We start from the raw sequence: 21,562 nt of genomic DNA, 5'->3' as shown, positions 1-21,562 counted from the left end.
GGTGAGCTGATCGATGGGCGGAGAGGGCTGGTTCCCTCCAACTTTGTGGAGCGTGTGTCAGACGACGACGTAATGAGCGCTCAGCACCCTGAGACTGGGGACGTGTCCCACAACTCCCTGCTAGACAGCAGCTTGCACAGTGCCAGCCACCAGCGTCACCTCCAGGTGGGCGTCAGCACCTTGGAGAGGACGGAGGCCCCGGCAGCCTCCGGCCCCGCCTCGACCCTCTCAGATTCAGCGTCGGCCTTGTCTGTCCCCGCCCCCCTCACCAACGGCCTGGACTTGGATTTGGAGGAGGTAGGAGTGGACGTTGTGCCTTACCCACGCAAACTTACCCTCATCAAGCAGCTCGCCAAGAGCATCATCATTGGCTGGGATCCGCCATTGGTGCCGGCCGGGTGGGGAAACGTGTGGAGCTACAATGTGTACGTAGACCAGGAGCTGCGTCTGAATGTGCCATTCGGCGCCCAGACCAAAGCGGTGCTGGAGCGGCTGGACATTAACCTCAAAGCCTACCGGGTGTCGGTCCAAAGCCTCACGGAGAAAGGCCTGTCGGACCAGCTCCGCTGCAGCATGCTGGTCGGCCGGGACGTCAGCGTGGCGCCGACGCAGCTGCGCGTGGACAGAGTTACCGCCACATCTGCCAGCCTGACCTGGCTGCCCAGCAACAGTAACTACGTGCACATTGTGTCCTTGAACGACGAGGAGTGCGAGCTGGTGAAGGCCGGCTGCTACTCGCTGTGCCTCAACAACCTCCAGCCCAGCCTGCAGTACGCAGTCAAAGTGGAGGCGCGGCCGCACCGGACGCCCTGGGAGCTGCCTGTGGAGCGGCGGGAACACAGGAGCGCCACCATTACTTTCAGCACACTAATGGCAGGTCAGGACTTCAAACATTTTCTGTTTTTTTTCCACCACTAATCATTTGATTTAATATGCAGAGCTGGTCTATCCAACGTTTGATCCAGGTGAAGAATTTATTCTGCTTTTTGGGTCCTTTTTTTTTTTTTCTTTTTTTGGACGAACTAACCCCACTCTGAAGTAATTACATAATTCAGAAATGGAGGACCAGGAGAGAGAAAAAGCAGTTTCTAACTGAATGCTTCAATCATAAGGTTAATAGTCTGGTTTTAACAGCTTAAATTAAGTTATTAAAGAAAAAATGTAAATTAAATGCTTTAATCCGTTATTAAATACTGCAAAATGTGTTTGAACTCTTTCCAAATGGGGATGTAGAAACAACAACTGATTAGAACCTGATTAGAAATATGTTTCCCTATCATCCTTATTTATACCCTTGAAAAACCGTGCTGAGACCGGTCCGAGCTCAGTAACTGAGAACTTATCGTGTGTAAATGGAAAGCAAACTGAACTGAACCGAGCTAGACACAACCGAACCGAGATAACTGCAGACCAGTTCCAGCGGTGGGCTCGGCTCGGTCTTTCCCTGACTCGGTTCTCTGATAACAAGAGCGCATGAGCAGAACACGTCATCTCCATCTGGCTGCACATCGCGATTCACACTCCATTCCAGTAGTTGGCGGTAATGCCCTTCCAGAAATAGAAGAAGAACAACTTCTTCTTCAACTATAAACAACAATCATAATCCACGCAACATTTTAAATAATGGCATTTTAAATGATAACACCGAAGTACAGCAATAATAATCAAGCATAACTTACTGAATGTGATGGGCGCCGCCATTTTGATTTGCTTGATTGCCTCCTTCTTCGTCTTCTTCTTGTTGTGTTTTATGGCGGTTGGCAAACAACTTTTGGTGCATTACCGCCACCAAATGCTTGATTTCCTCCTTCAATACTGGCAGTAATACCGCAGATCGTCACGAGGAGTCGAGGAACCGAGATAGTGTGATGTGTAAACGGTCGTCAGAACCGAGCTCGGCCTGGTTAACTGATCCGAGCTCGGACCGGTCTCAGCATGGATCAGTTTTCCAAGGGTAGTGTAAATTAGGCTATTAACTGAACTTGGTTTTCAGTGTGTTTACAGAGCAGAAGAAGGTTTATAGAAATACTTAATGGAATGGATAAAGTAAAAAGAGACAGCTGTAAGAATGATTTGAAAATGCAAGGTGAAAAATAAAAAATGGAACCGTTTGATGAGGAAAGGTATTTATGAATGATGATTGGTAAATCTCCATTTAGAAATGGGATTTGAAAAGACTTTTTCAAGTTGCAGCATTTTGTAATGGATTAATAAATGCAATTTACAATTACTTGAATAATTTCATTTCAAATTGGAAATTACAAAACACTTTTAAATTGGACTTCTAATTGTATAATGTGAGATTTATATTTAAACAGGTTGCATTTCTTTTTCAGTGACTCTCCTGGTCCTCCATAAAAAAAAATAGATTTTATATTTATATATTTGCTTTTCCAAATTCTGTTTGTCAAATTTAGTTTTTGAATTGAATTGTTTTTAAAGTCTCAGATCAATTCAACCAAAACTGCTCGCTCATGACACACATTAACCAATGAGAGTGTTTGTTTGCTGATGTCATTGTTGACCAACAGAAATGCATCCTCGCTCTAGAGAAAATCCCCGAGAGATGAAGAGAATGTGATCTGCAGAACGCAATTAAAAAAAAAAGGCCTGCAATTTGTGGAACTCAAAACAGAAATCAAACATTCTACTGTACATATAAAATCCGTTAAAAAGAAAATCTGAAAGGTAACATTTGAGAAAAAATAAAAAAGGGAGACATTTGTTTGAAAGAAAATGAGGAAAAAAAAGATCTGAGAACATTTGATTGAAATGTTTTTTAAAGCTTCATGTATTGTTTTTCTCATTTAGATTTATAAAATATCTTCTTTGCTGCAACAATATTGGAACAAACTGATGTCAGAGTGATTTGTATCTGTATGGCCCTAAATTATAAAACCAGTTTCTTAAAATAATTATTTCACATTTGCTTCAGTTTCCAGCCCACACTCTGGGAGTTCAGGTATCTGGATCCTTCTCATGCATTTAGGTAGATAGTTGGCAGCTTCCTAGAGTCCTACTCCTGCTGTGTTGTCCTGTGTTAGTATAGAAATGCAACCTGCATATAGATTGGCTGCTTCCTGTGGTGTAATGTTTTTAATGGCTGCAGGTCCCCCTGATGCCCCGCTGGACGTACAGCTGGAGCCCGGCCCCTCTCCTGGGATCGCGTTAATCAGCTGGCTGCCGGTCACTATAGATGCTGCTGGCACCTCTAACGGAGTCCGTGTCACCGGATACACTATATACGCGGACAGGAAGAAGGCAAGCTCACATTTTAAGAGGGATTTATAATCATCAGAACACATGTTGATGTGTTTTTCTTGGTATAAGTGAAGGCTTCTATAATGTGTTTGTGTTGTTGTGCTATGGAAGGTCTTGGAGGTGGCTTCCCCTACAGCTGGAAGCGCTCTGCTGGGCCCCTCTCAGATCCAGTCCCTCCAGGCAGCTCAGGAGCTCACTGTCCGCACCATGTCTGCTCATGGGGAATCCTGCGACTCTTTTCCAGTAAACGTGCCCTCCAGGCTGGCTGCTGTCATGGCAGGCCCTACTCCAACCGCCCCAGTTGTGCCACACCTCCCCTGCAGCTCTGTAGCTCGCAATACCCTGCCCCCTCCATCCTTCTATGGAAACCCTGCTGCCAAAGTCTCTGTGCCGCCCAGCTCTCTGCCATCAGGCCCACACAGGCCGGGTCCTGCAGCGGAGGCTGCTGCCAACCTGCCTCAGGCTCACCACGCCCAAGATCACCTGGCATCTGCCTCCTATGTGAAGGCCTGGGCCGACCCCTACTCTGCTGCTGCCTTGACTGTCTGCGAGGCCACATTACCAGTGGCCCCCCCCAGTCCTCCAGTGGTAATGCTCAGCCTGACATCTTTTAGTAGCTGGAAGGGGAATAAAACTCTATTTGACTGAATGAAGTCTTGATGTTGTGATGATTTATCTCTGTAGGTGAATGTGGCCTGCCCCATCAACACAGCTCCTCAGCCATCTCCAGCACTGGCGACACCTCCTCCAGATGCGGCACCAGCGCCGGTGTTGGATCTACGCAGAGACACGGACAGCCCCGGAACAATACGTCCTTTCCCATCCATCACAGAGTTCATCGAGGACCCCTGTGCCAAGCTCGGGACCCCTGAGCGCGTCCCGAGTCCACCTAAAGCCCCGATCGTCGACCTCCTGAACCCACAGAGCACCAACGTCCTGCGACCACCCAGCACCTCACCGCTGGAGTCGGAGGTGGAAGAGGAAATGGAGAACACTCGCCTGGTGTCCATTGAGGAGTTCCTGAGGCAAGACCAAGAACCATCGTACTGCAGCAGGCAGCAGGTACGCCGGCGTGTCGATTTTCCAATGATTATCAGGAGGTGATCCTGCCATATGTGGTAGACTGAATGATTTTGCCAAAAGTCTAAATAGGGATTATTTTTTTATTGCTTTTTTGTTTTAGCACTAGTGGCTCATTATTGCAAAGTAGGTTGATGGTAAAGGGGGTAAAAGAGAGGGAGAGAGACATGCAGTAAAGAACCACAGGCGAATTGGAACCCAGGTCGGCCACAGCCTCTGTAGACGGGTCGTGCACGCTAGAGACTGACACAGGAGTGGATTTTCACTCCTGTCCCGTCCCACTCCCACAGAAAAAAATTGTGTCCCGTCCCAATCCCGGGCCAGAGTAGAAATCTAAATCCTGTCCCATCCCACTCCTGGTGAAATTACTCCCACTCCCATTCAGTCTCCCGCTCCTGCACCACTCCCATTCTTGTTTTTGAGCGTGGATGAAAAACTCAGAGCGGAAGCACTGTTGGTTTTTGGGTCATGTAGTTTTTTTTGACTCGCATTATAGTGTAGGCTTCAAGGAAAAAAACTACAAAATGGAGGCGCCAGTACTGGATTTTTTTTCTTTCTATTTTATTTTATTTTTTGGCATCGAGCCTAGTTTCTTTTAGTTACTATTGGTTTGGTCCCGCTCCCGTCTGCTGCCGTTAATGTTTAATCCTGTACCGTCCCAATCACGTGATCGTTACTGATACTGACTCCCATCCCACGGGAATCCCACGGGAATCCGTGACCCGTGGGATTCCCGAAAAAAATGTCAGTCTCTAGTGCACGCTAACCATTGCTTCACCAAAGCAGCACACCGAATCGCAATGTTTTCTAACCAAACTTGTCATTGTGATTTTTTTTTGATTTTCCTTTGCAGCCAAGCTTTCAGAAAAAAAAACAAAGGCTTTGCTGCATGTCACCCCCCTTCTCCTGTCAGCCTACTGTCCAAGAAACGAGCCACTAGTGCCGTAAAAAAAAAAAAATTCTACTTGCATACATGGATCTCTACCTTTTTGAGTGGGGATTAACCCACTTCAAGCATTTTTCCTCCATCTGAAGTGCTGTAGGGAGAAATTTTGTGTCTTACTCATGTTAATTATAGTGTGATTAAAAATCAGCACCTCTGCGATTGAAAATTGCGTTTTTTAAAATTGCAATTATATTGAAAATGCAATTATTTACCCAGCCTAAGTATGTGGTTTGTTAAGAGGAGGACTTTGAGTCTTAATAACAACCTGATGCTGTCAAAACCTCATAATCCCTTTATCAATTTCATCAGTGGCAGCTTTTAAAGGTGGGAGTTGCAGGTGAACTCCTCCCAGCCAGTAAGTGGCGTACTCATCCTCTCTCCGTCTCTACCAGTTGCCATGTCCGCTAACTAGTTTTCACATTAACAAACATTTTACTTACCTGTTGTGGAGTAAAAAATGTTGAGGTATGTCTGTTTTTAGCCTCACCTGCTCCAAACGAAGGTCATGAGAGATAAAGAATGAGTTACACAGCTTCCTTCATGGCATGAAGTGGAAGACTGTTGTTTTTAGAAGATCCATCTGGCCAGTGAAAGATATATTAACCTAGCAGGGAATGGCCTTTATGAAAAAAAGTTGTTTTTCCTCCTTTTGTTCAAGTTTGAGAATGAATGTATGTACTGAGGTTGCCTCAGTCAGAGCTCTAACTCTCCGTCTGAGGACGTTAAATAAATTCAAACCTTTCTTTTTTTTTGCAAGAAATGCCTCCATCTCAGCTTCCTAACTCCACACTTTTCAAATCAAAAACAGCAACCTCTAATGTTGAAGAAGCCATTTTATTTTCTCCAATTCCTGATTCCCATATGAACCTTCTATTCCTATCGGTATACTGTAGAATCCTTTGATACTAAAATACTAACCAGAAGTAAATATTTGTATATTTTAATTCCATCAAAATTATAAATTACATTTTCATCTACAAATATTTGACGCATTTATTCTCCTCCACTCTAAACATTCCTCGAATCTATAACTTTCCGAACACATACCGTATTTTCACGACCATACGGCGCACCGTACTAAAAGGCGCAGTCTCAGTTATGTGTGCCATTACTGTATTTAACACACACATAAGGCGCAGCGGGTTATAGGGCGTGGGTTTTATATACCGGTACATGATCCCACTGATCACAGCAAATATAGCTGCAGGGCAAAGAAAGGATAGAGTAGCTCCGCCCAACGCGCATCAGACACACTTTTTTACCGCACAGCCAGAGCAGCAAAGCAGCTTCAGCCGCACGTCAGAACTAACTGGTACAAGCAGCAAAAATGAAGCAGCAGACGTGATTTTGCTGCTCTTGCTGCGTCCGGTGTGAACGTAGCATTACTTTGAACGGCCGGTTCGCACCGATGGCGAGCGGTTGAAGTTCCTTTTTCAGATCTCCCGGAATAACAGCAAGCACAGCGTTCATTTGTTTCACCATGTTTTTCACATCGGCTGTGAGATGGGCACGCATGAGTCACAGATTAACAGTGATGGTGATGCGTGGAAAAAACCACCTGGTCTCCTTACATTCACCTCCTTCAGCCACTCTTTCATCATCTCCTCAATGAGGAGATGAGGAGTTCTGCATAAAGCACCTACCTGTTCTTTTATACAAAATCCACGCCTACACTTCCCCCTTTAACGTTTTCATGGTGGTCTCAAACGTCCGCAGTAACAACACACATAGGGCGCACCGCTCTATAGGGCGCACCGCACATTTTGAGGGGGAAAAAAGACGTTTATATGCGCCTTATAGTCACGAAAATACGGTAATACTTTATAGCTATGACCTATAAGTTTAAAAGGACCAAGCCTACAAAAAATATGCAACAAATAAAAGCTGATTCGGGTGAACTCATCTTTGTCTTTGTTGGGATCATTAGAGGTGAAGGAGTCCTACCGTTATGAGGCAGTAAATATACAGTAGATGACTTTCATTTGATTAACTGAGGTGCTGCTGTTTGCCTTCAGAGTTATAGCAGAGGGCTGGTGGAGCCTCACAGTGACTACCATGCCAACAACAGCCGCTCTGATCTGTCAGATATCCTGGAGGAAGAGGAGGAGGACCTGTACTCTGGAGAATCTCAGTCCAGGGGGTACACTGTAGGAGCCAACAGGGTAAATAAATGAATGCCTGCCTCTGTCTGCATGGTCTCTGCAGCTTCTGCTTCTTTTAGTGAGGTTCACTTCTAATTTCTGTTTCATTTTTCTTATTTTTTAATCATTTTTGTTGTTTTGTGTTTCCTCTCTTTTTTCTCTTTTTTTTCCTTGCATGACTGAACGTATGTTTGTGCCTCGGATAACGTCGACTGTTTAAACCGAAACCTTTATCGCTCCGCTTCTGATTCCGTGAAACACTCTGCAGTCACGCAGACTGGAGACACCAGACAGCGATGAAGACGTTCTGGAGAGGATCCTTAAGTTGCCTCCTCAGGTGCCACAGTGTAAACAGCTGTTCAGCATCGCCGAGGTGACGGAGGAGGAGGACAGCAGTCAGGAAGAGCTTTTACTCCACCGCAGCAAGCCTAGACCCGGGTCCATTCATCCCAGAGATTCTGAGCACCTCCATCATGCTCCCCTGCATCACTCGCACCGCCCCTCTCACCACCACCACTTCAACAGAGATCCCAAACCCCCAACCAAAGAGCCCTCTGTCAGGCAGGAAACGCCGCAGGTTAAACCGAAGATGCAGCACAGGGTGCACTACGTCGACACTGTGGACACCGTCAATTATCCTGAAGATGAAAGCGCGAGTTTGTATGAGAGTTCCAGCGGCAGGCAAGTCTCAGCCCACTGTCCACCCAAACGTACCCCCTCTATCAAAGAGACAGCGCTGCTCAAAGGGCTAGGGGACCGCCTTAGAAGGGAGGCCATGCTCAGGAGCCAGATGGCTGCCGCCGCCGCCATGGAAAACCCCGACCATGGCCCTACCCCGCCAAGACCCTACCCAGTTAGCAAAACGGTACGTACTCTGAAGTCCCCCATTGGTCGTAGGATGGAGATCGACGTGGAGTACGGCACGGACAACGAAGAGCCGGTGGCTTACAGCCAAGGGGAGGTGGTGGTGGAGCAGATGAGCTCTGAGTGGTGGCTGGAGGGCGCTCAGGGGGAGCACAAAGCTGCTCACCGCAGAGAGCCGAAGGCCGAATCAGCGGTAAACATAGCTGCAGTGGATGTGATCTGTGTCGTCCCCCGCCCTACGCTCTCCCTGTAACGCCGTAGCACCTAACCTCTCTGCTCCCTTCAGCTCTCCTTTGAAACAGGCTTTAGGTTTCTGTTGAGTCCCTCCTTCTCTTCTGATCGCTCAATTTCTGCTGCTTTCAAACTCTCCTCAGCATACATACTTAGGTTTTTTCTAACAAAAGAAATCCTTCATTTTTGTCAGCGTATGAAATATTAATTTTTTTTCTTCTTCATCTAAATTTTTGTTTTTGTAGGTTTAAAATAGAAACACAGAAATATAAACAATCAAATGCTTGGAAGTAGCATTTGTTTTGAAATAATGTAGTATATTGAGGATTACTGCCATGCTATCCTTACCTAAAACATTATTCCTTTGTTTATTTTGTTACACAAATAAATAGGACTCAATCGCCTTGCAGAATCCTTTTGAAATTGTCTTTAAATTCATGTTTTATTGTTTTTATGAGAAGAAACATTTAAATAGAGCTCATTCAGACCTCTTTATAGAAGTTTTTAATGAATTTGGTCCGTCTGTGTGCGTGTTCATTTATGTGTATTTTTGGCAGCATAGTTTTGTTTAGCCATTGTTTGTTTATCACCGTTTTATGCACTTTAACACAAGAGGTTAAAAGTTATACAAGCAGCAGCACTTACTGTCTGCCTGGAGGTCAGTTTCTGATTGTCGGAATCGGCCTTTTCGTAGAGAATAGATGGGCGTAGTGATAGCAAGGCTTTGCTAACGTTAGCATCCTACCAGGATTAACATCAACACAGAAAGAGAACCAAATCTGAGCTTTATGGACGGCGCTCTGTGCTCTGCTTTTCTGGCTCATGAAAAACAAAGAGAAACTATAGCTCTCTAACTTCTCTGGATTTTCCTGCAGCTTTTAGCTGAAGACACCGACGCACACATTTTTATTTGAAAAAGTCTGATTCTCGTACTCATTTAGGAAAATTATTTCAAAAGTTCTGAAGTTGTCTTTCTGATTAACAAGGTCGGAGCGAATTAGCCCGCTTTAAGCCAGCTGACCAGAACAGCTCAGCAACGGGTTGGAGAGGGGCAGCGCTACAATATCCCGTGCTACATAATGCTGTTTTCTCTGCTGTCATATTGAACAAAACTGAAACCATAGGGGAGCTATGAAGTGTAACTTTTTACTGATCTGTACCTGCAGTAAACATCTCATCCCCAGTGCTGCCCCCCTCCCCCCCTCTGTCTGGTTAACACCTTTTTTTGTGCTGAATGCTATTTTTTTTTTCTTCTTTTTCCTCTTGAACAGGTGCCCAGCCAAATCCCTCCAGCTGTGGCAGCAGGCCCGTCCAGGGCTGGCCAGGCAGAGCCGTCCTCTAAAGCGATGAGCCCCCATGCCAGGCAGTACAAAGGTCAGAGGCTACTCCCTCCTTTTTGCCTTTGTCTTCCTGGTTTCAGTGGAAGAGTTTGTGGCGATCCTGACGCTCTCCTGGTTCCCCTCTCACATCAAGGTTGTCGGATTAGTACCTTGTGCATTAAGGCTTGCTTTAAAGACATGAACGCCCCCCTCCTCCTCCTCCACATTGCCCTCCCTCACTTCGCGCTCAGTCTGAACCCCCGGATTGACCGATCCTAAAAATGTTTGGTGGCCCAGCGAGCGGCATGGCTGTGCAATGTTTGACACGTGTGCATATAGCGGAAGGGGGCAGAAAGAAGTTCCGGGCTTTTTGCTCAAAGATGTGTGAGGATGTGAAAGTCGTTTGTTAGTGTCTCTTGCTACAGATGGGTTGATTCTCCCAAATAAGGTGAGCACCTTAAGCTCAACCGCAGCTTCTTACCTTTCTGTCCTTTGACTTCAGCTTTGAAAAGCCCAGAGCCACACTGATGTATTATCCTCCTGTGTTGCCAAGACAAAAACTCTTTTTGCATGATATGGGGCGTGTTGAGCGATTAAACGCCTTTTAACTGTACTGTGAAGGCAGCAGTTTGATTGCAAAGTTTTGGTCAAATGTTGTTTTTCTCCTTTGCTGGGCTGCAGATGAGGACTAAGTGCACGTTTGTCACAGAGCTCACACAGCTTAGTATCAGTGGTTTAGCTTGATTACCTGTTTTGAGGACAAGCACTGGGCCAACTTGGCTCATAGCAGCATTGAGGTTAGCGCTGGGGGGAGGTGCAAAAGAGCTTAAAATATCTCCAGGGTTTCGGTGCAAACCAGCTAATGTGTTCACCAGGTTCTGCCTAATAGATTAGAACATCATCATTATCTCCTTTTATCTCCTCTTTCTTTCATCTTTTCTCTTTTTTTCTGTTTTTCCTTTCCTGTTCTACTTACATTGCAATGTCCATAAAATCTGTGATACTCCCTGCATGAATTATAATAAAGCTATTTATATGCATTAATCAAGCGGAACACTATGGCAATAGCCGTACTGCTCCACTTGTGAAAGCAAAATCTGTTGGTCTCTTTTTGGCATCAAGACAATTATTCCTATTGCCACATTGCCAGACAGGACACTGTAAAAATAAAAATAAAAAAGAACATAATCAAAAGAGTGTGTTTTTGCACTAATTGAATGTAAAACATCAATTTGGTATATATTGTAATAGTAAAAAAGTCCTGGAGAAACATATTGGTCCATCTGATGAGATCATCCAGTCGGATTGGTTCAAGGTTTTCTATCTAAAGACACACAGCGGCATGATTCACTCCTCCTGAACGAACATGTGGCAACCGTAGATATTGGTTGGCATTTTGTTGTGGACTCTACAGCAATCCCTTACACAAAGGATGCATGCAGCGACAGTAGTGAGGAAAAACTCCCTTATAACAGGAAGAAACCTCTAGCAGAACCAGACTGTGTGTGAGCGGCCTTCTGCTGAGGCCGACTGGGGTTCAAGGAGAGAGAAGCAGACACATAAAGGAAGCATAGAGGCACTGATCTATATATACTTTCTATGTTAGAAAAAATAATGATCAAATAGCTATGTGGCTCCGGCTTGAAAAGAAATAGTTTATCACAGGGGTCTGCAGCAATGTTTATCAAGGTATATTAACATTAAAAGTTAGAGATTGAACCAACAAATACTGCAGAATGAGAGAATAGAGTAGAATGACGCAGAATGATGAAAAAGGGGTCCCTACTGTATGTCCTCCAGCAGTCTAAGCCTATAGCAGCATAACTATAGAGATAGCTCAGGATAACATGAACCACTCTTACTATAAGCTTTATCAAAAAGGAACGTTTTAAGCCTAGCCTAAAAAATAGAAAGGTTGTCTGCTTCATGGACTAAAACTGGTAGATGGTTCCACAGGAGAGGAGCCTGATAACTAAAGATCTGCCTCCCATTCTACTTTCAGAAATTCTAGGAACCACTAATAAACCTATATAAGGAATATAAAATGAATACAGAAAAAAAACTTAGATCTCATATTACTGCTATACTACTCATACTACATCAGTATAGCATGGCATTGAAATGTTTAAATTGTTGACCCAGGTTTCTCTTTTTATTAGAAACACTATATAGATCTTTATTAGAAACAGGTGGACCTGTTTTCAGTTCAGTCTTGCTACTTTTGAACCTGTAGGCTGCAGAGGGAAGCAGCTTGGAATTTATTAAGATCTTTCGGGAATTAGGGTCGGTTTTTTGCAGCAGTGCAACCTTTTCAACTGTGCACCTTCATCCGATGACGCAAAATGAAAGAAATGATTGAAGAATACTATTCTATGTAATGAAGGATTTCACTGTTTTGAGTTACCCAAGAAAGTTAGCATTATAGCTGTGGTTCATCAAAATGGGGGTCTGATTCTATTAATCTTCTTTTTTTTTCTTAAATCTTGGGATCATATTGTATCATTGGTTAATAATTGTTAATTAATGTGACTGACTTCCTCCAGGTGAATCACCAAAGATGAAAGGAGACAGTGGCGTGCGCCTCTTTGTGGCCCTTTTTCCATACGACCCTGTCACCATGTCTCCCAATCCTGATGCTGCGGAGGAGGAGCTGCCCTTTAATGAAGGACAGATCATCAAAGTAAGGATGCATCCTTGTTATTTTAAACTGTTTAAATGAAGTTTGATCCAGCATATTGCAAATTAGCTTATTTCACCCTCTTTCATGTAGGTTTATGGAGATAAAGACGCGGATGGGTTCTACCGGGGGGAGACGGGTGGCCGCCTGGGCTACGTTCCGTGTAACATGGTGTCTGAGATCCAGGTGGAGGATGAGGAGACCCAGCAGCAGCTACTGCAGCAAGGCTTCCTTTCCACAGCTACCTCCATGGAGAAGATCGGTATGTGAGAACGGGCAGAAAACCTGATTCCACACCAGTTGTATGATGATGTTAACTGTAAAACATTCCATAAAGTCCCTGCTTTCCATGTTGAAGTGGTAAGTGAAAATGGTTCCATAAATATTTCAGATTCAAGAAGAAAACGGGGCATAAAGATCCCTCTTTGGCGTCACTTGGATTAGGATGTGTAGAAAAATGTTTGGAAATAATTGTATCTCTTACTGCAGTAGTAGAACCTCACTATGAAGATGTTAGAATAATCCAGCTGCTCTACTACATCTAGTCACTAAAATCCAGTGTTTTTAAAGCAACACTAACCTTTGACCAAAGTGTTAGCTTAACTAGACGTCTAATGCCCTATTTACACTACCCTCTTGAAACCGTGCCGAGAAAGGTCCGAGCACGGTAACAGAGATAACTTTTGAGTGTAAATGGCACGCAAACTGAACCAGACCGTGCCAGACACAACGGAACATCGCTAAACTAGTGCTAGTTCAACAGTAGAGCTTGGCGCAGCTCAGTTCTGGCTCAGTTCTCAGATAACAAAGAGTGCATGAGTAGACCGAGCCATCTCCTACAGTCAGCCTCCATAATCATGAAATTTAAGACATTCATAAAATACTAGCCTCCCTACCTTGCCACACAAACTCCAGCGATGAATCTGCTTAGCAGTGTGATGGACCTCAACGTCTGTTGTTGTTTCCTGCGTCTGTAAGGCCTGATTAGATTATTGTTTGTCGTATCCGCTTCCCAAAAGCCGACTCAGTTAAATAAATTCACCAAACGCTGCTTTCTTCGCCTGACTCTCCACAAACAACGAAATATCACAATTATAACCAAGCATAACTTCCTGAAAGTTACGGGCGCCACCATTCTGATTTGCTTGATTCCCTCCTTCAACCCGACTAGAGAGCAGTATTACCACAGATCGTCACTAGAAGGTGAGGAACTGTCCTAAACGTGTAAACTGTGTAAACGGTCGTAAGGAACCAAACTCGGCATAGTTAGCAGATCCAAACTCGGTCCGAACTCGACACGGATCGGTTTCAGAGGGTAGTGTAAATGGGGCTTTAGAAACAGTTCAGGTCAATATTTAGCAGTAAATATGGAAGTCATAGGTCTAGCCCCCCCAGTTAAAACACTTCCTGTAAATCTATTGAAAACGTAATCAGTCCATCTTTACTGATCACTTCCTGTTTTCCTGAGTTATAAATATCCTGTTTCCAAGAAGCCTTTTTCAGCCATTTTTATAACTGCATAAGGTGAGACAACCTGACATTAAAGCTAGCATAAGCATTTGTTTTGTCAACTTGGAAATGCTCCTCAGAAATCAGAAGCTCACTTAAAGCTCCCTGTATTTACAGTGAAAGCAGTAAAGCTAAAGCCTATAATTACATAAGTGAGCAGTGTTGAGGATGATGATGGTACGGAGGGTAGCTCTGCTTGAGATCTGCAGACAATGGTGTTATCTTAGCAACCATAAAACAGGCTTGAATCGGAGGCAACCAGATGTTCGCTCAGATTCTCCATAAACATTTTGACAGCTATCCAGGAGTCTTTGTTAATTCTGTTGCTTGTACTGAAGCGATCTGCAGTTTGAGCTCTAATGTTTTGAGGTTCACCCTCCTAAGAACATTCCAAGTTGGATGCAAATCGTCCTTCTCCTGGGTTGTTGGAGTCTTTTGTTTTCAGTGAAGCCATCGCTGAACAGAGGGGAAGGATTGTGGTTTCAGCTTCCAAGCATTTACAGGTTGGTCCCACTGATCTCTATTTATTCACTGGATTGCTGATTGCCCGTTGGTAGTACGGGGTTGAAGTGACACCACTGTCTGCCATATTGGTGCTCGATATTTAGACCCGTCGCAATGTAAACGATACAAGCACTACAGCATTGAACAACAATGATGTTCTCATTTTCAGGGGGACTTAAGACTTTTAGAATAAAAGATAAATTCAACACCCAGGGTCTTTCTGCAAAGACTTTGCATTTTCTCCCTGAGCATGCGTGGATTCTCTCCGGGTACTCCGGCTTCATCCCTCCGTCCAAAAATATGACTGTTAGGTTAATTGGCTTCTCTAAATTCTCCTTAGGTGTGAGTTTGTGTGAATGGTTGTTTGTTCTGTTTGTCTCTGTGTTGCCCTGCGGAGCACTGGCGACCTGTCCAGGGTGTACCCCGCCTCCCGCCCGTAGACAGCTGGAGGTCGTCACCAGCACCCCTCGCGATCCCGCTTGGGATAAGTGTGACGGGATGGATGGATGGATGGGTGTATAAATTCATCACTTTGACAAATACTTGCTGTTTCATAACATAAGTAGATTACTTTAACTTATAATAATACAAATAAGCACATCACATTCCATAGTCATTATAAAGTCTTATAGATCATGTAATATAACATATTATACATATCCATCACAGATTAATGTGTTAATGGAGCATAATAATACTGACATGCCAAACGTGCTAACTTGATGATGTACATGTAATGTACATGTATTTATTACATTGTTATGGTAATTACTCCTTACAGATAATTTAAAAAATGTTACATCAAGACTGAATTACGAGTACATGTCTGTTAATGCTATAGTATTTTCCTATTTGCAAACTGTGCATGGATGATGCCATATACTTTTATGCTGTGTGCATCAGCCTTTAAAAATTTTTGAGTTCTTTTTCTCCATCCATATAACATGCAATATCTTTCAGCACATAGCTTTTTCAAATGAGAAATACAGCAAACACTACAAAACGAGAGTGTCATCCACTTATTAAAGAATTACTACATTGACATTGAATTACTTTGTATTTCCTCTATTTTCTAACATTAGACACAATGTCAATGGCTAACTCAGTCAATGTCTCCGAGTCCGAGATAGCAGACTAAGGTTACGATACATACTATACTATAGGATACATCAGTGTATATAAGGATTTTCTTGGTTAGTACATCCACTGACTCTAAACTAGCTGTGGAACGTATTCCTACAGCCGGCAAATTGCTTATTTTCTGCAGTCAAATGCTACACATGTAGGCATTTTTACTGCGCATCTCCATGTGAGTAGGGAGTACCAGCATGGCGGATGGTGGCTTGACTTTTTTCGGGCAATCAGCAATCCAGTGAATAAATAGAGATCAGTGGTTGGTTCTTGAACTCATTCTTCAGAGGTTAGACAAGCAGATAAAACCCATACAAAACAACGGAGCCAGGAGGACACAAGTTCGGTTGCCTCCAATTTAAGCCTGTTGTGTGTCTGCCATGACCAGGAGGACTCAGGTAGTTTATGCCTTTAATATGTTTACTGCCTGTTTCAAGACCTACTGTTATAAAACTCTACTGGAAGTTTGCATGAAAACATTGGAGAGATGAGACCTAAGTGTTGCTAGAGAGGGTGTATGAAAACGTGTTGAAGAATATTCTGGCTTGTCTATTGTTAGACTAAATGCGTAAAAGGAAATTCAAAGAGCGTTTTTTACTGATAAAGTAGCAAACCGAGCTCCCTATAGATTGTGGCTTGGTGACTCAGACAGAGCGATCCGATTAGACTAACCTGACGTGTTCTGTGTTGCACCGAAGGAAGCTATGACCATATTTGGGGGGTTAAAAGTAGAATGAGTCAGAGTGTTTGTCTGTGGTGAATGGTGGGTTGCAAAGCAGCAAGATCAAGCCAACACTTTGCTTCTGTTTCCTGCTTCCTACCCAGAGCTGAACATGCAGATGCTTTAACCTTTTCACTTCCACTTCTTCTCCCTTCTGTTTGCTGCTCACCAGTTTGTCGCCGTCTGTGTCGCTCTTCGCTGGCTTCTCATCGTCAGCTTGGTCTGGGCTGCTTGTTTTTATTAAAAAAATGACATCTGTCTGTCTCTGTTTTTTTTTTTTTTGGTTCCATTTCTTTTATTGTTTCTGGCCTTCTAAACGTCATTAAGGCTCTCGCACATACGCAGAGCTTCCACGCCGCCCTGTTCCACCGCCGAAACCGAGACGATCCAAGAAAGGTGTGTCTCGCTGCAGATTGTGGCTTCTCATCCCTCCTGTCTTCTCTCTGGTTTGCTTCTTTCTCGCATTAGTCTCATTTCTTCCAGTTGCTGATTCAGCCACTGTAAGGGATTCCAAACATTTAGGCCAACTATTCATACAATCAGCAATCTTCACCCTGTATTGGTCCCTCTAAGTCACACAAACTTTTTCATTGTCTGACCTGATTTATCTACTCAGTAACACCAGATAAAGCTGCAGGATGACTTAAAGCTACAGTGTGTAATTTTCAGCGACATCTAGCGGTCAGACTACAGACCGCAGCAACATGAACATCTCCCCCCCACCGCTTCTCCCCCCCAACAGTACGGCGAGCGTTACGGGACAAAATTTCTTCTACGACGTCCACATCACCTACCCTCTCAAGTGATGAGGTTTGTTTACATAGATAATTTTACAGATAGTATTTCATTAGTCTGTGTAGGGTATAGATTTCATGTAGACTTAAGATAATAAATATACCCGTTATTTTTTCTACATCGTTGTGACGTTTTGGTGAGCTGCTTTGCATGGTGATATAAACAGACGAAGTAATTGTAGTCATTAGTTTAACAGCGAGATTGTGTTCGCTGGAAGAATATATATCCCCCGTTTACAGAGTCCAAGTCATTTTGGTGGCACGGGGGTTACAACGCGAGGGAGAGGGAGAGGACGAGGGCGAAGGCAGGGAGGCCGTGCAGCTAGGGCCAGGCGAGGGAGGGGTGCCAGCGGGGTGAGAGCAGAGGAGGAAAGGCTTGAAGATCTCCAAAGGAGCCGGAGAGAAGTAACCGAGGTATATATCCAGAAAATTATTTTACAGAAAATTACTGAATCATTATCTGTGAAACGTCAGGGACGTTGCTGAATAAGTATACTGGAGAGTAACAGCATCATCACGCAGCATGTTATTGTTTTAGACAGGTCTGAGCATCCTGTACTCCCAAAACTGCAGTGATATTAGACAATTGTGTGTGTAGGATTAATTACCTGTCCAAGAGAAAACTGGCAACTTGAGCGTCACTTTGAAAACCTTTTTCCTCCATCAGTGACTTCCATCGTGTAAATGCCGTGCCAATGTTGATCCGTGTTTTTTGCCGTTTCTTGTCACGCTTGCGTTTATTCTCGTCGTGTTTCCGCTTCTTAGATGACGGGGGTTCGGTGTCCGCCGCTTTTCGTTGTGATACAGAGTAGGCATGATCCTCCATTCGTCTGATGTTTGGCCACACAGTGCCAAACAGTTTGCAAAGTCACTCACGCCTGCCGCCTTGTTCACCTTTCTTGTTACTGAGGCGCAGTATACCTGCTTCTTCTTCTTCTTTGGTTTCAGGCAGACTAAACGCTTCTCAGGCATAATACTGCCATCTACTGTTCAGTACCGTCTCAGTTAATCTCTCTCAACTTGCCGTAGTTATTTTTGAGCGTCATGGGAGATCTCGCAATCGCTAGTTTGTTGCCTCTGCGCTTGCCGTAGCGCAAAGATGTCAGCCCCCATGGCTGCGAGACCCGCTCCTATGTAATTATAAATAACGAATTCTAAGGCAACGCAAATATTATGGTTAAAAGGCTGAGCTCATAGGTGATGATAAATAACATAGTTATGTATAATATATTAAATTTCTGACTTTATATGCCTGTAATTATTACACACTGTAGCTTTAATGTGTAGTTTATTTCAAAGTTGCATCCCATTTGCTGTAAAGCAACTTCATTGATCACCAATTCAAACATTCATGCTCTCAGATCTGCATCCATCAATTAATGTTCACTCCCGCTCTCATCTCTTAAGGCCAGCTTCACACAGACTACATCCCGTGCAGCTGAATAGAAACATAAATATACACACTTTGGAAAACCTATGTGTGTTTTTTGGATTTTTATGTAACAAGCCAATATAAATTAGTGTAGCTAAGAGATCCTCTCAGTTTAGGTGTGAGAATCTGTCTGTTAGACTCTTTAAATGTTAGACAACCTTAAATTAAAATAAAAAAACATTGTGTTTTATTTTTTTTAGGAACAAAACAAAAAGGAAAAAAGACTCCTAAACTGAATTCATTTTGTTTAAAGTTGTAGGGAAGTCATATTTAAATGTCAACTCATTCTGGCTTAAACATGTCTATAAATGTTCTCTTTATCGGCTGATATTGTCCCAAAAGTTAGAAAAAAATTTTTTTTTTTTTAAATCTTGTCTTAAAATCTGTGTTGTTTTTTTCCGTTATTTTATGCAGGCCAGTTAGTCATAAGTCAGCCTGAACACCTAAATTCGGCCAATTGTAATCAACAGTCATCTGTCAATCAAATTTATTCGGTCAGAGCATAGCAACAGCAGGCGTAGAGCTAACAGAACTGGCAGCGTTGCGAGGAAACGGCTCAAACATGTACGGCTGGAAGCCTTCTACACCAAACCAAGCTTCTGCCGCCCTGGCGTCCTCTTCCACAACATCTTCGTCCCAACTTTCCTCCTCTAAATAAAAAATGTATGATGGAGGAGACTCATCCACGACCTCCGACACAAAACTCTCCTCTTCTTGTGCTTTCTGCTGTCCATAGCATTCCTAGACAGTGTTGTTGCTAAGTGCTACTTGGTCCCAATGTCATTTCTCTTTGGGAACCTACTAGCACTAAGTTGCTAACTGGTTAGCGAGATGCTTCCGACAAACTTGCTTGCGAACCTTCCGCCACAACAATCCCGCCCCCTTGATAATCGACCAATCACATTCACTTTATTCACTCGTGTAAAGTCGAGCACCACTTGGGAGGATTCCGAAATGCAACGTTTGGAACAGCTGTTTCCTTATGACTTTAAAAGACAACTTTATATTGAAGTATAAGAAATTCATTGAAATAATATTGCATGGAAATATTTGAACAATTAAATAACAATAAACAGTAAAGAAAAGTAATTACACATTTAATTGTAATCTTGGAAAACTTCATCTGGAATGCAATCTGAACTTTGCTCGTGGAACGTCTCAAAAAGCTTTTACTCACAGACGCGCGGCGCTCGCTGTCACTCCCACTCTCACCCTGCAGTCCTGTATCCTCCACTTTGTGGACCACAATAAGCTTTTCTTATGCTGTCCACGTGCCATCTTCTGACATTGCACTGTAACTCCCTGTTTCATTATTGCCTAACGTTTATTTGATGACTCCGCTGTGTTGACCAGCATTGTTTTTAAAATGGCCTCCAAACTCTGCCTCAAATGTTTGCAAACTTGTCTGACTTTTGATCCACTCCGTTCTGGGCAGCAACTCTCCATCTGCTGCATCCTTGTCACTTTATCTCTGTTGAGATAGAAAGATGACCCCAGCCACAGCAAAGTCACTGGCTTTACAAAAACCTGGCCACCTCTGCTGTAGCCACACCAGACAAATGTGAGCCTGTATAATTGGTTAGACCCCAATTATAAGACAACCCCACATTTTCACATCGTTTGTCTTATCTTATATTCAAGCCAATATGGTAATTAGTTAGTAAGTCTAATGTGGACTAATATAGACTTTTAAGGCTATTTGGGTCCCGCTAAGTCAGTAGACTGGGCTTTAACGGTTGACTCCCATCTCACATATGAACCATCGCTCAGCTTGATGAAAACCAAACGATAATAATCTCGGCTCATATGGTGCAGAGGTTCTGGACAGAACTTATAGGCTTTCACCTGCTGATTGGGGTAGAAGGATGAAGGACCTGATAGTTTGTCATTCTATGGCTAATTTCTATAAGGTAGAGGTCACATCCAACATATTTGGTATTTCCTTGTAGCTTTAAAACAGAATCTAAATCCCTACGATACTGGATCTGGGCTGCTGTTGTCTCCATTGACAGTTTACTTCCTGCCCTCCATCTAAAATGGCGTGACTTAAAACACCCTTTTGATGCAGCAGCACTGTAGATTCTGACCGTCCTGCAGTGCCTCGCAGTAAAGCAACAGCTCAAACATGAAGGGAAAAAGTAAATTCCGCTTCCTAACAAACACAAACAGGGATATATCATCAATTAATTTGAATGAATAGAAATTAAACGAATTAAAATGCTGTTTTCTTGGTAATAATCTGATTTTAGTCTTCACCCCTTTCTTTCTGTTTTTATAAAAAAAATAACAATCAATCAACTAATCTATTAATAATATTTTTCTTTTCTTTCACTGTAGTGACAAAGAATAGCATTGCTATCACTAGTATTAATAAGGACCTTTTCTCAAACATCTATCACCTCTGCAGCGTTAGCTCCCTGCTTCAGTAAACACCATCATTCATACTGTATTTCCACGGCTAATGGACTCTTATCCTACTCAAAATCAAAAAAAATTCCACTTTTTCACACTAGATCTTTGACTTTTCTTTATTTTCACACTATGGTGGGAGATGCTAATAGCTTAGCCCATCGCTTTCTTCTTTACCCATTGAACACAAGCGCAGTATCATACCTCTCTGTTCTTGTAAATATACACAGAAGGGTTTCATTCATTGATAAGTTGAAAAAAAAGGGTACAACAAAAAACCTACAAAAGAAAGACTTTTGTATGTAACGGAAGTGAGCTACAGGTGTATACATTTAAAAATGTCTAACATGACTATGCCCCTTTTTAATTTTAATTCTGAACTCTGCTTCCTTCTTGTACAAGAATTTAAAAAACTACATTTACTTTTTTTGCTCCACTTAACAGCCAGGCAGTTATATAAAACTGGATATGAGAGGATCTTACGGAGCCCCTCTTATGACATGCTCAAAAAAAAAGTTTAATTGTGGCCACGAAGTAGTATTT

At 43.2% G+C, this 21,562-nt stretch overlaps 1 protein-coding gene across 3 annotated transcripts in view; it reads left to right on the top strand.

Moving 5' to 3' along the window:
* Positions 1-21,562, top strand: part of LOC119785595 (RIMS-binding protein 2) — a 98,252-nt gene that overhangs the window by 69,874 nt on the left and 6,816 nt on the right. Inside the window, exons 10-20 of one of the 3 annotated variants that reach the window (XM_038288322.1) lie at positions 2-877; positions 2,936-2,962; positions 3,110-3,261; positions 3,373-3,849; positions 3,946-4,323; positions 7,303-7,449; positions 7,697-8,485; positions 9,795-9,897; positions 12,386-12,522; positions 12,613-12,781; positions 16,712-16,780. In XM_038288322.1, coding sequence (XP_038144250.1) covers positions 2-877; positions 2,936-2,962; positions 3,110-3,261; positions 3,373-3,849; positions 3,946-4,323; positions 7,303-7,449; positions 7,697-8,485; positions 9,795-9,897; positions 12,386-12,522; positions 12,613-12,781; positions 16,712-16,780 — 3,324 coding nt within the window. The remainder of the gene's footprint in view (position 1; positions 878-2,935; positions 2,963-3,109; positions 3,262-3,372; positions 3,850-3,945; positions 4,324-7,302; positions 7,450-7,696; positions 8,486-9,794; positions 9,898-12,385; positions 12,523-12,612; positions 12,782-16,711; positions 16,781-21,562) is intronic. The other 2 variants (XM_038288324.1, XM_038288323.1) reach the window with 2 other exon arrangements.

Source organism: Cyprinodon tularosa, unplaced genomic scaffold, assembly GCF_016077235.1.
Source record: "Cyprinodon tularosa strain WSP-4 unplaced genomic scaffold, ASM1607723v1 ctg251, whole genome shotgun sequence".
NCBI classification, from domain to species: Eukaryota; Metazoa; Chordata; class Actinopteri; order Cyprinodontiformes; family Cyprinodontidae; genus Cyprinodon; species Cyprinodon tularosa.
This window is presented reverse-complemented; position numbering and strand designations above follow the sequence as displayed.